Genomic DNA, 16,096 nt, shown 5'->3' on the forward strand with positions numbered 1-16,096 from the left:
GAACAGCTTCAGCCAGGAAAGCCGACATCCTGTCACGATCCAGTTCCTTCCTTCCCAAGAGGTGCGAGTAGTATGAACTGACGACCTCCAAGATCCCTGATCTGGACCTTCTCAGGGATCCTGTACTGTCCATCAGCCCTGTCACTATCTTACTATTCACTGACATCTTGCAGCTTCTGTAAGGGTCGGGTGAGTAGTACTTCCCGTAGTCCCTCTCAAAAACCAAAGATGCGTGCCTATCGTACTGACACCTCTTTAGCAAGAATTTCACACTGGAGATCACCTCGCGGCTACCCCCAGTCGAGACAAGATGCTCGAGTTTCCTCCTCAGGCTCTGATACAGGCGATCCCTGTTCAGGCTTCTGAGGTTCGAGAGTTGCCGGAAGAATCTCGCCACCCGATGTTTGAACATCTCCCACCACTCAGACTTAGTGTTACTTAGGCCCAGCAGCGGTACCTGGCTCTGAAGAAATTCCTCAAAGGACCGTCTTACAGCTTCTTCCTCAAGGAGTGACGAATTCAGTTTCCAATAACCTCTTCCCATCCGAGGAGTCTCGGTAACGCTCAGAGAAAACATAATCAAACAGTGATCGGAGAATTCCACCTCCACAACCGACAACGGCGAAGAGACGGCCTCCTCCTTCAAATAAAACCTGTCTATCCTAGACCTGCACTGACTACCTCTAAAAAAGGTGAACCCCGCGTGGCCTGTGTTGTGCCGGATGTGGACATCCACCAGGCGTGCCTCACTTACTATCCTATTTAGCGCGACGCAATCATAAGCCAGCCGGTCTCCGGAACCTCCTCTATCACAGGGTCTCGTGACGTTGTTGAAATCCCCTCCAAAGACCACCTGCCGGCTCGAAAATAAGAAAGGTTTGATCTTCATGAAGAGACACTTGCGGTCCCACTTGGACTGGGGACCGTAGATGTTAATGAGCCGAAGCTCCTGTCCCCCCATGGAGACATCTAGGATCAAGCATCTCCCCATTTCTAACTCGATCAATCGTCTGCATTCAACCGCTGCGGTCTTAAAAAGGACCGCCACCCCGCTATACGGCTCGGCCGCAAGAGACCAGTAGGAGGGCCCGTGCCTCCACTCCCGCCTTGCCTTATGCATGGTTGATAGGTCGGTCAACCTGGTCTCCTGCAAAAACAAAATGTCGGCATCAAGTTGGCCGAGAAAATGAAAGGCCATGTACCTTGCCGCTTCTGACTTTATGCTGGCAACATTAATGGTTGCCAGCGTCAACGGGGTGGGTGCCGCCATCATGATTGATTGAATTAGATAGCCTTTTTCTTCCCACCCCCAACAGTTTCACCCTCTTCCTTTGACATTGATGAGTTTTTAGTGCGCTTAAGACAAACAGACTCATCCATTCTCTCCTTACATACACTCTGGCCCTTGTCTGGTGGTCCTGAGGTAGTCCCCCCCCCCCCCAGAAGACTTTGTGTTTGCCCCCTGAGAAGAAGACCCAGCGACCTCCTGAGCCCCAACAACCTTGTCCGCAACCTCCGGCCCCGGGTCCCCATCGCCCCCCTCTGGAGGGGAGTCCTGGAGGGCCCGAAACCGGTTAGAGAGATCCACCAGAGGGGGGCGGCTGGACCTTCCAATGGCACCTGGATCAGGGCTACAGAGTCAGAGGGGTCGCACTCCAAGGAGGAGGCTCGAGGCCCGGACCCCCTCTTATCCTTAGTTGTTTTCCTGTTACCCTTTTTCTCTTTTGCTGTGACCACTCGCCCTCTCCCTCATCCAGACTGTCACCGGATGAAGGTTCCTGGGCAGGCATGGCGTCCTTTTGCTCCTCCCTTTCAAGTCTCTTGACTTCCTCGCTCAATTGACTGTCTTTAGGATCCTCAGCTGCAAGTGAAGCACCCGGGTCAGAGTTTAGGGTCATTACTCCCTGCCCCCTGTTCCCATGGCGCTGCTCCTGCCGCCTGATATTGGATGGCGGCAGCCTGCTCCTCACCGGTTCCCTGCCTCCCCCACCTCTGCTGGTTCCTTCACCGGCGAGATTGGTCCCGGCTTTCGCCTGTCCCACACTCGCCGCTTTTAGGACCGCATTGGCAAAAGGAACGCGGACAGCGACTGAACGGGTGACCGAGGTCACCACACAGGTTACACCTAATCCTGCCACAGGTAGCAGCAAGATGGCCGAGGTCCCCACACAGTGCGCATTTCTGGGTGGTACACTGCGCACTGAAGTGTGTGGGGCTGCCGCACCTGTGACAGACCTTAGGCTGCCCCCGGTAGAAAATCAAGATCCTGTCCCTCCCCAAAAATGTTGAGGAAGGGATATGGGTAACAGTGTTTCCTGAAACCTTCAATTTCACCATGAAGGTCCAGGCTCCTGACCAGATACCATGCTCATCAAGGGTCTTCTCGGGAATACCGACGATGTCGCCGTATCGTCCAACCCAGGTAGAGATGTCGACACAGGAAAGTGACTCGTTACTAGTCAAAACGGTCACCTTCCTGACTGAGTTCTGGCGGGATATTGCTACAGCAAGGAAACCCCGCCATTCGGGGCAACCCCGAGCCAGCTCATGGCGAGACCAGAAAAGCTCAAGGCCCTCCGGTCTCACGAAGCTGACATCGAAGTAGGAGGTCCCATAGGGATGGATCAAGGCAAAGATGTCATATGCCACGAAGCCCATCTCCAGCAGGAGCTCAGCAACCTTTGACCGGTCAGGACAGGCATCCTTGCTTACCCACTGGAGACGGGCCACATTCCTACGGTTACTCCTCTGCCCCGGTGTCGGCAGAGACCAGACAGTCTCTGCCCCTCTATCTTGGAAGGCAGAAAGACCGTGTCTCTCTATCCAGAAAGACAGATCAACCTCCCTCCCCTCTACATTGATGGAACTCTCCCCTCTCCTCAGGGCGTCCAGGAAGCGCTGCTGCAAGTCACCATCCTCAGGGTCACCAGACAAGGGCGCACTACTACCCCCAGCAGTGACAGCTCCTGAATAGCTTGGGGCTGAAGCCCCCGCCACCGCTGGGGGGGGGCAACGGGACCACTACCTGCTTCCCCTCCACCAACACCAGTAATGCTCTCCTCATTCACTCCACCACTACTCCCATCATTTGCAACACCACTACTCCCATCATTTGCAACACCACTACTCCCATCATTCGCAACACCACTACTCCCATCATTCACTCCACCACTACTCCCATCATTCACTCCACCACTACTCCCATCATTCACTCCACCACTACTCCCATCATTCACTCCACCACTACTCCCATCATTCACTCCACCACTACTCCCACCATTCACTCCACCACTACTCCCACCATTCACTCCACTACTACTCCCATCATTCCCCTTACCATTGCCACCACTTCCCGTCACTTTATTACCAGTATTCTCACCACCATTTGTCCCAGTGTTCTCTGCACCTTCCACAGTAACATCCATTCCTTCCTCACTTGTGTCTGGCTTCTCTGCACTCACACCTGCTGGACCGGGGGAGGGGTGCAGCACCACACCCGGTTTCCCTTGATTGGTGCTGTGTTGTGTCTCTGGAGCTCCTTGCCCCCCCACTGCAGCAGTTTGTATTTTATTATCCTGGGCCTGCTGCTTGTTGGGGGGCGCTGCCTGCCCCGCACCCACAGACTTCGGGGCACTCTGTCCTCCTGTCACTGCAGGGCGCCCAGTGTTCCCTGCAGATGATTTTTCCTGCTTTTTTTTTTCCTTTTTGGACTCGCTGCTCCCCTGTCGCAGCCGCATGCCTCTTCTCTATTGAGGCGCACTGCGCCCCTGTCACAACAGTGCGCCCCTCTTTCGCCGCACCAAGTCTCTCGGACCTGCCCCCCACAGCCCCGGCGTCGGCCGGCTCAGCCGTAGTGAGCAGGGATGGAGTCTGCCCACACCGTCCCCCTATCGCAACAGCGTGGACATCCCCCTCGCCCCCTTCAGCCCCGGTGATAACCGGCTTAGCCGTAGAGGGCAGTGAGGGAAACTCCTCGGGGTCCCCTATGTCCGGCGCCGTGAGTACCTCCACAGCCTCGCCCCCTGCACTGTTCCCCGCACAGACGGCAGCACCGCCAGACGTCCTCCTCCTCTCCCCACCTTGCCTATGCCCGGACCCACTGCAGAGCCCGTGCCTTTAGGTTTGGTGGGGTTTACACAGGAGGCGGTAGGTGTAACATCATCCATCAGTACATATTTGTAACTCACCACCTCCCGTGCGGTCTCCTTCCTTGTCTTCTTCCTCTTCTTGGATTCCTCTGCTGGCTCGTCCTCACCAAAGGAAAAGCGGTCCAGGTTCACTGGAGACTCCTGTGCTGTCGGAGACCTCTGCCGTGCCGGGAGGCCGCTTCCCTGTTGTCGGCTCTGCGACTCACTCTCCCGGCTGGTTCCAGCTTGTAGGACTCCAGTCACAGCCACGTTGTCCTCCTCCTCCTCCTCGTCGCTTAGGACGCCGGCTGGCGGCTCTCCTGAGGTATTTAACCCCTTCATTTCTGAGAACCGCCGCTGGTTCTTAAACCTCTCCAGGAAGGGACCTGCGCTTTTCTCAATCCCCTCCCGGAGGAGCACTAACCGGACCATCTCATCTTTGAGGGCTCTGAACCTCTGGGAGGTCACGGGTTTCTCTTTGCTAGAGGCTTGGGTGTTCAGGACCCGAGCCTCCCGCAGCTTCTCCTTCAGCCCGGTCAGTGCTTTGCCGGCGTCCTCGTACTCACGTAGCATGGCGACCACTCGGGAGGAGAAGGTACTCGAGGACTCGCCGGAGCTCGTCTCCCCCCAGGATGTTCCTGGGCTCTCCTTCCTAGGGCCTGGGGTGCCCCTGTCTCCCTCTCTGGGCGGACGATGAGCCGTCTCAGGGTTGGTGTAGGTGGGTATGGTTCTTCTCACCCGTCCCGACCTCCTCAGTCCCTCTTGGGCCGGTTGCTGCTGCTGCTCTCTGTCCCCCGCCGGCACAGACCGGGGAACAGAAGCCTGGGAAGCCATGCCGGCCTCCCAGGAAGCCTGCCTCTCCCTGGGGAGAAGAGAGGCAGACTCTGGGCCTCCTGCTGGAAGTGCTGGAGCTCACAAGGCAGGTGCTGCTCCTAGCAGGGTGTGGCTGATTGTGGGCACCTGTCCTCCAGTCACCTCCAGAGCTGCACTCACTATTCTGCTGGTGCAGTCACTGTGTACAGACATTACTGATCCTGAGTTACATCCTGTATTATACCCCAGAGCTGCATTCACTATTCTGCTGGTGCAGTCACTGTGTACATACATTACTGATCCTGAGTTACATCCTGTATTATACCCCAGAGCTGCATTCACTATTCTGCTGGTGCAGTCACTGTGTACATACATTACATTACTGATCCTGAGTTACATCCTGTATTATACTCCAAAGCTGCACTCACTATTCTGCTGGTGCAGTCACTGTGTACATACATTACTGATCCTGAGTTACATCCTGTATTATACTCCAGAGCTGCACTCACTATTCTGCTGGTGCAGTCACTGTGTACATACATTACTGATTCTGAGTTACATCCTGTATTATACCCCAGAGCTGCACTCACTATTCTGCTGGTGCAGTAACTGTGTACATACATTACATTACTAATCCTTAGTTACATCCTGTATTATACTCCAGAGCTGCATTCACCATAATAATTCCAGGTTCTGTGTTTTGTTGGCAGCTTGCGGTGCAGTTCTGCAATGACTGTAGTTTCTCTTTAAGTGCTAATTTTCCTGTGTGGAGAGATACAATACTTTGTGGGTCTCTAAGCAACAAGCAGCTGATTATATCAAGTCGCAGTATCAGCTCAGACCTCCAGGGGGTGGTGGGTGTAATGGAGCTGTGGGCGGCTTCTGTGGAACTTTTGTCAGTGGCTGGTTTTATATCTGTCCTCATCTTTTGCCAGTTTTTGTGGACTGTTTGGCCTTTGTAGGGCCTCTTTGCAGCCTGCATTGCATTCTTCTCCATGGACCTGCACAGTATCGCCTCTTACCTTAACCCCATTGTCACTCAGCTTTCCCAGGATCTGATCTACAGCAGGTACTGCACGTCACCAATTTTCTTAGTAAATCTGTTTTTCAAAGTGCTATTGACAAGAAATTCTCCCCAAGATATCGGTAACAACGCATCCAATCCACACAGGCAAAGAAATCACCATAGATGGCCATAAATTAATAATGAGAAATGACATCAAGAAGCGTATTGAACACGTTACCGAAATGTAATCAATACTTCATACAAAAGCCTTTGTTAGTGATGAAGCTTCAAGACGCCCCCTGTATGAAGAAACTAGTCGCAGGTGTGATTTTGGCCCATTCTTCTCCACACATCCTCTTCACATACTGAAGGTCCCGTGGGCTCCTTCTATGAACTCTGAGCTTTAGTTCGTTCCATACATGTTCTATTAGATTCCGGTCTGGTGATCGGCTCGGCCATTCTAGCAGATTTATTTTCTTTCTCTGAAACCAATTGAGAGTTTCCTCGGCTTTCTCTTTGGGATCTTTGTCCTGCTGGAATGTCCACCCTCCTTTCATCTTAATCATCCTGGTAGATGGCAGCAGATTTTTATCAAGATTGTCTTGATACATTTTTACATTCATTCTTCTTCAACTATATGACGTCTGCCAGTGCCTTATGCTGAAAAACGGCCTCCACACTTCACTGCTGGTATGGTGTTTTTGGGCTGGCATGCAGTGCTTTTTGGCCTCCAGACATGGTGTGTTATGGCATCGAAATAGCTCAATTTTGGTCTCATCTGACCAGACTATATTCTCCCAGTATTTTTACTGGCTTGACTAAATCTTGTTGAGCAAACTTTACATGGCGTGATCATGCTTTTTAGTTCAGTAATGGAGTGTTGCGTGGTGAGCATGCATACAGGTCACGGAGGTTGTGTGGTGAGAGTGCATACAGGTCACGGAAGTTGCGTGGTTAGAGTGCATACAGCAAACCTATAACATAATGCACAACTCATTGTTCTATATATATGTGTATTCATTATTTTCATTGTTCTATATATATGTGTATTCGAGAGTGCATACAGGTCACGGAGGTTGCGTGGTGAGCGTGCATACAGGTCACGGAAGTTGCATGGTGAGAGTGCATACAGGTCACGGAGGTTGCGTGGTGAGCGTGCATACAGGTCACGGAGGTTGCGTGGTGAGCGTGCATACAGGTCACGGAGGTTGCGTGGTGAGCGTGCATACAGGTCACGGAGGTTGCGTGGTGAGCGTGCATACAGGTCACGGAGGTTGCGTGGTGAGCGTGCATACAGGTCACGGAGGTTGCGTGGTGAGCGTGCATACAGGTCACGGAGGTTGCGTGGTGAGCGTGCATACAGGTCACGGAGGTTGCGTGGTGAGCGTGCATACAGGTCACGGAGGTTGCGTGGTGAACGTGCATACAGGTCACGGAGGTTGCGTGGTGAGCGTGCATACAGGTCACGGAGGTTGCGTGGTAAGCGTGCATACAGGCCATTTAGGTTCAGTGCATTACTTATTTTTTGCCATGAAACAATTGTACCTGCTGATTCCATGTCTTTCTGTAGCTCTGTACAGTTGTCCTTGGCTCTTGGACCACCCTTTTGATAACTCTTTTCAATCTTCTTGTTTGAAATCTTGATGGGAGCACCTGCTCGTGGCCCATTTATGATGAAATTGTGTGTTTTAATTTCAGGATTAAAGCCCCAGAAGTGCTCACTGGAACCTTCAGTAGTTTACAAATTCTTTTTTGACCAATGCCATCAGTATGATTTGCAACAATAATGTTCTGAAGGTCTTGAGACGTCACACTGGTTTTCCCCATCATGAGCTGTTTCTTGTGTGGCACCTTGGTAATGATACACCTTTTTATCGGCCATCAGTTGAATCAGCTGATATTATATGTCACCAAGTGACAGGATTGCTTTCTAGTTACATTTCAGCGGGTGTCAGGACTTTCCAGTGCTTTTCTTTTTTAAATTTATGAACATCTATGGTGATTTCTTTGCCTGTGTGTATTGGATGGGTTGTTACCGACATCTTGGGGAGAATTTCATGTGAATAGCACTTTGACAAATAGATTTACGTAGAAAATAGGTGACTTGTTCAATACTTGTTTCACCCCTTTATACACCAGAGCGGTTATAGAAATGCAGTACCCAGGTAAGCAAGAATTTTATTGATGGTAACGAGACGCATTGTGAAGGGGAAGGATACACTGAATTCTCATCCTGTTGCCTGTATAGCAGTTTTCTTTGAGATTGCAGCGAACTGTATTGTGTTGCTATGGCAACAGCCGTTTCGTTGCGAGATTCCATGTCTCTACGTTCTTGAGGCGCGAGGAATCCTAGATCACGGTAATGAGGCGTAATTGCGACTTTTCTAGTCTTTTACCCGCAGTCCCACAAATGCGTTGACGAGCGCTGCTCCCTCCCGCGATGCTCTCCCTTCCCTCTCCCGTCATTTGCTGCATGCATTTGGGCCGGAGGGCTTTTTGTCTTTGCGCTGACAACAAGGCTTGATGCAATTGTGGGGGCTTCTGCATGTAAAGTTTTGGGTTTTATATAAATAACAATGTTACTATTATTTGCATAGAAGTAATCTCACGTTCCGTTCCTCAAAATTTTCAAGACCTCTGCTTGCAGTCAGTGACTGTAAACACTGTTTAAACAAAGGGGCTCAGTTCCTGTACAGACTTAAAGGAGAGGTCCATTAAACAACCTGGATCACTTGGACACATCATCATAGGTGATAATTGTAGGATCCCTGGGGTCTGACCTGTTGGACCCCCACCCATCATGAGAATAGGGGTCCCAGAGTGAGCATGTGTGGACACGGCTCCAGTCACATGTTATAGATGGTGGTTGCTTGCTATGACCCCATTCATACAGTGCAGAGTGAGTCCACGTTATCAGGATCTGTGGAGGTGCCAGCAGTCAAACTGAGGGATTGTGCATTTATGGTCAAGCTCCTTAACCTTTCTCACAACTGAGAGTTTGTTACAAATGTATATTGTGCAGACAGATGAATCCTTAATAGTTTGCATTGTATCAGTCTTCAATCACAGTATTACCGTATCTACACTGGTTGCAATTGTAACAATCCCTCAGCTGTGAGAAGTATGAGTTTTCCACTGTTTGATGTAATGGAGAGCTTCCATCCAATTTGTGGTGCTTATCAATATTTGGGTTCTGATAAGTAATCCTAGTGGTGCAGTGCGCAGCCACTCCCGGGGCCTCGGCATCGTTCTCAGCCACTGCTATACAGGGGTCTATTAAAGGACCTCCTCTGCAAAATGCAGATTATCAGGGAACGCAGACTCTGCACCCTGGGGCTATTCTCAGCCGGAGCTGGCGCAGTGAGGCCGCTGCTGCGAATGTGTCTCTTACCCTGATTTATCGGGAACGAGAGGCAAAGCGTTTCATGCCGTTGCATTGCGCTTGACAGGTTGTCATGTTGTGCATTGACCGCGTCTAATGCGAGTGACCTTTCTGCTGTAGAACAATGCAGCCGATGTGGATACCAGTGACATCACCAGTCATTGATCAGAGGGGCACCATACACGGCACAGGCTGCCTGTGCCTTCTACTGTGCAACACTGCGCCGCAGCTTGGCACTCTCCTGTGCAGATCCAGGCCTATTGCCCTAGTCGCATTCAGAGCATCTGACGAAATTCCCCCGGCTCTAATGACAGAATCAGTGCTCACACTGCACAGGACACCAGCAGCTTTGTGATTGCAGCTCTGGATGTAAATTTTTGTGGGGGGGTTTTGTATTGTAGAATGTCTGTTAAGTTCTAATTTTGACAGTGTGTTTTTTTGTTTTCCCAGTGCAAACCTTTCCAAAGCAGCGTGGGGGTCTCTGGAGAAGAACGGGAGCCAGCTGTTTATCCGCTCCTATGAATTGGGGGTCTTATTCATGCCATCAGCCTTTGTGAGTTTATAATTGGAGCCCCTAATGTCTATGTTGTTATCTAACCTATTTAGATTGGAGCGCTACTCAGGAGGCAAATAAGTCACTAATAGTGATGAGCGAATATACTCGTTGCTCGGGTTTTCGCGAGCATGCTTGGGTGGTCTCTGAGTGTTTGTGAGTGCTCTGAGATTTAGTATTTGTCAACCGTAGCTGCATGATTTATGGCTGTTAGCCAGCCTGAGTACATGTGGGGGTTGCTAGGGAATCCCCACATGTATTCAAGCTGTCTAGCAGCCGTAAATTATGCAGCTGTGTCAACAAAAACTAAATCTCCGAGCACTCACAAATACTCAGAGACCACCCAAGCATGCTCGCGAAAACCCGAGCAACGAGTATACTCGCTCATCACTAGTCAATAACACAGCAAATCCTATAATGCAAATGTAATGGTACCGCTGATCTTCAATGATGGACAGTTGGCATTCTCAGTGATGTCACCGCTGGTCTCTAGTGATGGATAGGAGGCATTCTCAGTGATGTCACCGCTGATCTCTAATGATGGATAGGCGGCATTCTCAGTGATGTCACCGCTGATCTCTAGTGATGGATAGGAGGCATTCTCAGTGATGTCACCTCTGATCTCTAGTGATGCATAGGAGGCATTCTCAGTGATGTCACCGCTGATCTCTAGTGATGGATAGGAGGCATTCTCAGTGATGTCACCGCTGATCTCTAGTGATGGATAGGAGGCATTCTCAGTGATGTCACCGCTGATATCTGGTGATGGATAGGAGGCATTCTCAGTGATGTTACTGCTGATCTCTAGTGATGGATAGGAGGCATTCTCAGTGATGTCACCTCTGATCTCTAGTGATGGATAGGAGGCATTCTCAGTGATGTCACCGCTGATCTCTAGTGATGGATAGGAGGCATTCTCAGTGATGTTACTGCTGATCTCTAGTGATGGATAGGAGGCATTCTCAGTGATGTCACCTCTGATCTCTAGTGATGGATAGGAGGCATTCTCAGTGATGTCACCGCTGATCTCTAGTGATGGATAGGAGGCATTCTCAGTGATGTCACCGCTGATCTCTAGTGATGGATAGGAGGCATTCTCAGTGATGTCACCGCTGATATCTGGTGATGGATAGGAGGCATTCTCAGTGATGTCACTGCTGATCTCTAGTGATGGATAGGAGGCATTCTCAGTGATGTCACCGCTGATCTCTAGTGGATAGGAGGCATTCTCAGTGATGTCACCGCTGATCTCTAGTGATGGATAGGAGGCATTCTCAGTGATTACACCGCTGATCTCTAGTGATGGATAGGAGGCATTCTCAGTGATGTTACTGCTGATCTCTAGTGATGGATAGGAGGCATTCTCAGTGATGTCACCTCTGATCTCTAGTGATGGATAGGAGGCATTCTCAGTGATGTCACCGCTGATCTCTAGTGATGGATAGGAGGCATTCTCAGTGATGTCACCGCTGATCTCTAGTGATGGATAGGAGGCATTCTCAGTGATGTCACCGCTGATATCTGGTGATGGATAGGAGGCATTCTCAGTGATGTCACTGCTGATCTCTAGTGATGGATAGGAGGCATTCTCAGTGATGTCACCGCTGATCTCTAGTGGATAGGAGGCATTCTCAGTGATGTCACCGCTGATCTCTAGTGATGGATAGGAGACATTCTCAGTGATGTCACCGCTGATCTCTGGTGATGGATAGGAGGCATTCTCAGTGATGTCACCGCTGATCTCTAGTGATGGATAGGAGGCATTCTCAGTGATGTCACCTCTGATCTCTAGTGATGGATAGGAGGCATTCTCAGTGATGTCACCTCTGATCTCTAGTGATGGATAGGAGGCATTCTCAGTGATGTCACCGCTGATCTCTAGTGATGGATAGGAGACATTCTCAGTGATGTCACCGCTGATCTCTAGTGATGGATAGGAGGCATTCTCAGTGATGTCACCGCTGATCTCTAGTGATGGATAGGAGGCATTCTCAGTGATGTCACTGCTGATCTCTAGTGATGGATAGGAGGCATTCTCAGTGATGTCACCTCTGATCTCTAGTGGATAGGAGGCATTCTCAGTGATGTCACCTCTGATCTCTAGTGATGGATAGGAGGCATTCTCAGTGATGTCACCGCTGATCTCTAGTGATGGATAGGCGTCATTCTAAGTGATGTCACTGCTGATCTCTAGTGATGGATAGCAGGCATTCTCAGTGATGTCACCTCTGATCTCTAGTGATGGATAGGAGGCATTCTCAGTGATGTCACCGCCGATCTCTGGTGATGGATAGGAGGCATTCTCAGTGATGTCACCGCTGATCTCTAGTGATGGATAGGCGGCATTCTCAGTGATGTCACTGCTGATCTCTAGTGATGGATAGGAGGCATTCTCAGTGATGTCACCTCTGATCTCTAGTGATGGATAGGAGGCATTCTCAGTGATGTCACCGCCGATCTCTGGTGATGGATAGGAGGCATTCTCAGTGATGTCACCTCTGATCTCTAGTGATGTATAGGAGACATTCTCAGTGATGTCACCGCTGATCTCTAGTGGTGGATAGGAGACATTCTCAGTGATGTCACCTCTGATCTCTAGTGATGGATAGGAGGCATTCTCAGTGATGTCACCTCTGATCTCTAGTGATGTATAGGAGACATTCTCAGTGATGTCACCTCTGATCTCTAGTGATGTATAGGAGACATTCTCAGTGATGTCACCTCTGATCTCTAGTGGTGGATAGGAGACATTCTCAGTGATGTCACCTCTGATCTCTAGTGATGGATAGGAGGCATTCTCAGTGATGTCACCTCTGATCTCTAGTGATGGATAGGAGGCATTCTCAGTGATGTCACCGCTGATCTCTAGTGATGGATAGGCGGCATTCTCAGTGATGTCACCGCTGATCTCTAAAAAATAACGATGAGGAAGGCGCCCACTTAAATGGAGGTGCTCAGGAAAAAATATATACACTTAAGAAAAAATTCCGGCACACTGCTACTGAAGATAGTCTTTCATTTATTGGTCAATCTTTGTATTTAATCAATTTTTTCAACAACGGTGAATTTTCAAACAAGGAATGGAGAGACAAAAAAACCTTTTGTTTGAAAATTCACCGACCGTTGTTGAAAAAAGTGATTAAATACAAAGATTGACCAATAAATGAAAGACTATCTTCAGTAGCAGTGTGCCGGAATTTTTTCTTAACCGCTGATCTCTAGTGATGGATAGGCGGTTCTCTCAGTGATGTCACTGCTGATCTCTGGTGATGGATAGGAGGCATTCTCAGTGATGTCACCGCTGATCTCTAGTGATGGATAGGAGGCATTCTCAGTGATGTCACCTCTGATCTCTAGTGATGGATAGGAGGCATTCTCAGTGATGTCACCTCTGATCTCTAGTGATGGATAGGAGGCATTCTCAGTGATGTCACCGCTGATCTCTAGTGATGGATAGGAGGCATTCTCAGTGATGTCACCGCTGATCTCTAGTGATGGATAGGAGGCATTCTCAGTGATGTCACCGCTGATCTCTAGTGATGGATAGGAGGCATTCTCAGTGATGTCACCGCTGATCTCTAGTGATGGATAGGAGGCATTCTCAGTGATGTCACTGCTGATCTCTAGTGATGGATAGGAGGCATTCTCAGTGATGTCACCTCTGATCTCTAGTGGATAGGAGGCATTCTCAGTGATGTCACCTCTGATCTCTAGTGATGGATAGGAGGCATTCTCAGTGATGTCACCGCTGATCTCTAGTGATGGATAGGCGTCATTCTCAGTGATGTCACTGCTGATCTCTAGTGATGGATAGGAGGCATTCTCAGTGATGTCACCTCTGATCTCTAGTGATGGATAGGAGGCATTCTCAGTGATGTCACCGCCGATCTCTGGTGATGGATAGGAGGCATTCTCAGTGATGTCACCGCTGATCTCTAGTGATGGATAGGCGGCATTCTCAGTGATGTCACTGCTGATCTCTAGTGATGGATAGGAGGCATTCTCAGTGATGTCACCTCTGATCTCTAGTGATGGATAGGAGGCATTCTCAGTGATGTCACCGCCGATCTCTGGTGATGGATAGGAGGCATTCTCAGTGATGTCACCGCTGATCTCTAGTGATGGATAGGCGGCATTCTCAGTGATGTCACCGCTGATCTCTAAAAAATAACGATGAGGAAGGCGCCCACTTAAATGGAGGTGCTCAGGAAAAAATATATACACTTAAGAAAAAATTCCGGCACACTGCTACTGAAGATAGTCTTTCATTTATTGGTCAATCTTTGTATTTAATCAATTTTTTCAACAACGGTGAATTTTCAAACAAGGAATGGAGAGACAAAAAAACCTTTTGTTTGAAAATTCACCGACCGTTGTTGAAAAAAGTGATTAAATACAAAGATTGACCAATAAATGAAAGACTATCTTCAGTAGCAGTGTGCCGGAATTTTTTCTTAACCGCTGATCTCTAGTGATGGATAGGCGGTTCTCTCAGTGATGTCACTGCTGATCTCTGGTGATGGATAGGAGGCATTCTCAGTGATGTCACCGCTGATCTCTAGTGATGGATAGGAGGCATTCTCAGTGATGTCACCTCTGATCTCTAGTGATGGATAGGAGGCATTCTCAGTGATGTCACCTCTGATCTCTAGTGATGGATAGGAGGCATTCTCAGTGATGTCACCGCTGATCTCTAGTGATGGATAGGAGACATTCTCAGTGATGTCACCGCTGATCTCTAGTGATGGATAGGAGGCATTCTCAGTGATGTCACCGCTGATCTCTAGTGATGGATAGGAGGCATTCTCAGTGATGTCACCGCTGATCTCTAGTGATGGATAGGAGGCATTCTCAGTGATGTCACTGCTGATCTCTAGTGATGGATAGGAGGCATTCTCAGTGATGTCACCTCTGATCTCTAGTGGATAGGAGGCATTCTCAGTGATGTCACCTCTGATCTCTAGTGATGGATAGGAGGCATTCTCAGTGATGTTACCTCTGATCTATAGTGATGGATAGGAGGCATTCTCAGTGATGTCACCTCTGATCTCTAGTGATGGATAGGCGTCATTCTCAGTGATGTCACCGCTGATCTCTAGTGATGGATAGGCGTCATTCTCAGTGATGTCACCGCTGATCTCTAGTGATGGATAGGGGGCATTCTCAGTGATGTCACCGCTGATCTCTAGTGATGGATAGGAGGCATTCTCAGTGATGTCACCTCTGATCTCTAGTGATGGATAGGAGGCATTCTCAGTGATGTCACCGCTGATCTCTAGTGATGGATAGGAGGCATTCTCAGTGATGTCACCCCTGATCTCTAGTGATGGATAGGAGGCATTCTCAGTGATGTCACCTCTGATCTCTAGTGATGGATAGGAGGCATTCTCAGTGATGTCACCGCTGATCTCTAGTGATGGATAGGAGGCATTCTCAGTGATGTCACCTCTGATCTCTAGTGATGGATAGGAGGCATTCTCAGTGATGTCACCTCTGATCTCTAGTGATGGATAGGAGACATTCTCAGTGATGTCACCGCTGATCTCTAGTGATGGATAGGAGGCATTCTCAGTGATGTCACCGCTGATCTCTAGTGATGGATAGGAGGCATTCTCAGTGATGTCACCGCTGATCTCTAGTGATGGATAGGAGGCATTCTCAGTGATGTCACCTCTGATCTCTAGTGATGGATAGGAGGCATGTCACCGCTGATCTCTAATGATGGATAGGAGGCATTCTCAGTGATGTCACCTCTGATCTCTAGTGGTGGATAGGAGGCATTCTCAGTGATGTCACCTCTGATCTCTAGTGATGGATAGGAGACATTCTCAGTGATGTCCCCGCTGATCTCTAGTGATGGATAGGAGGCATTCTCAGTGATGTCACCGCTGATCTCTAGTGATGGATAGGAGGCATTCTCAGTGATGTCACCGCTGATCTCTAGTGATGGATAGGAGGCATTCTCAGTGATGTCACTGCTGATCTCTATTGATGGATAGGAGGCATTCTCAGTGATGTCACCTCTGATCTCTAGTGATGGATAGGAGGCATTCTCAGTGATGTCACCGCTGATCTCTAGTGATGGATAGGAGGCATTCTCAGTGATGTCACCGCTGATCTCTAGTGGATAGGAGGCATTCTCAGTGATGTCACCGCTGATCTCTAGTGATGGATAGGAGACATTCTCAGTGATGTCACCGCTGATCTCTAGTGAT

The 16,096-nt window shown here is 49.3% G+C and overlaps 1 protein-coding gene across 4 annotated transcripts in view; it reads left to right on the forward strand.

The window, feature by feature from the left end:
• TDP1 (tyrosyl-DNA phosphodiesterase 1) overlaps window positions 1-16,096 on the forward strand; it is a 74,389-nt gene that overhangs the window by 46,284 nt on the left and 12,009 nt on the right. For all 4 annotated transcript variants that reach the window (XM_069736634.1, XM_069736615.1, XM_069736624.1 and 1 more), the window contains exon 14: window positions 9,779-9,881. In XM_069736634.1, coding sequence (XP_069592735.1) covers window positions 9,779-9,881 — 103 coding nt within the window. The remainder of the gene's footprint in view (window positions 1-9,778; window positions 9,882-16,096) is intronic.

The sequence above is a fragment of the Ranitomeya imitator genome, chromosome 1 (assembly GCF_032444005.1).
Source record: "Ranitomeya imitator isolate aRanImi1 chromosome 1, aRanImi1.pri, whole genome shotgun sequence".
NCBI classification, from domain to species: domain Eukaryota; kingdom Metazoa; phylum Chordata; class Amphibia; order Anura; family Dendrobatidae; genus Ranitomeya; species Ranitomeya imitator.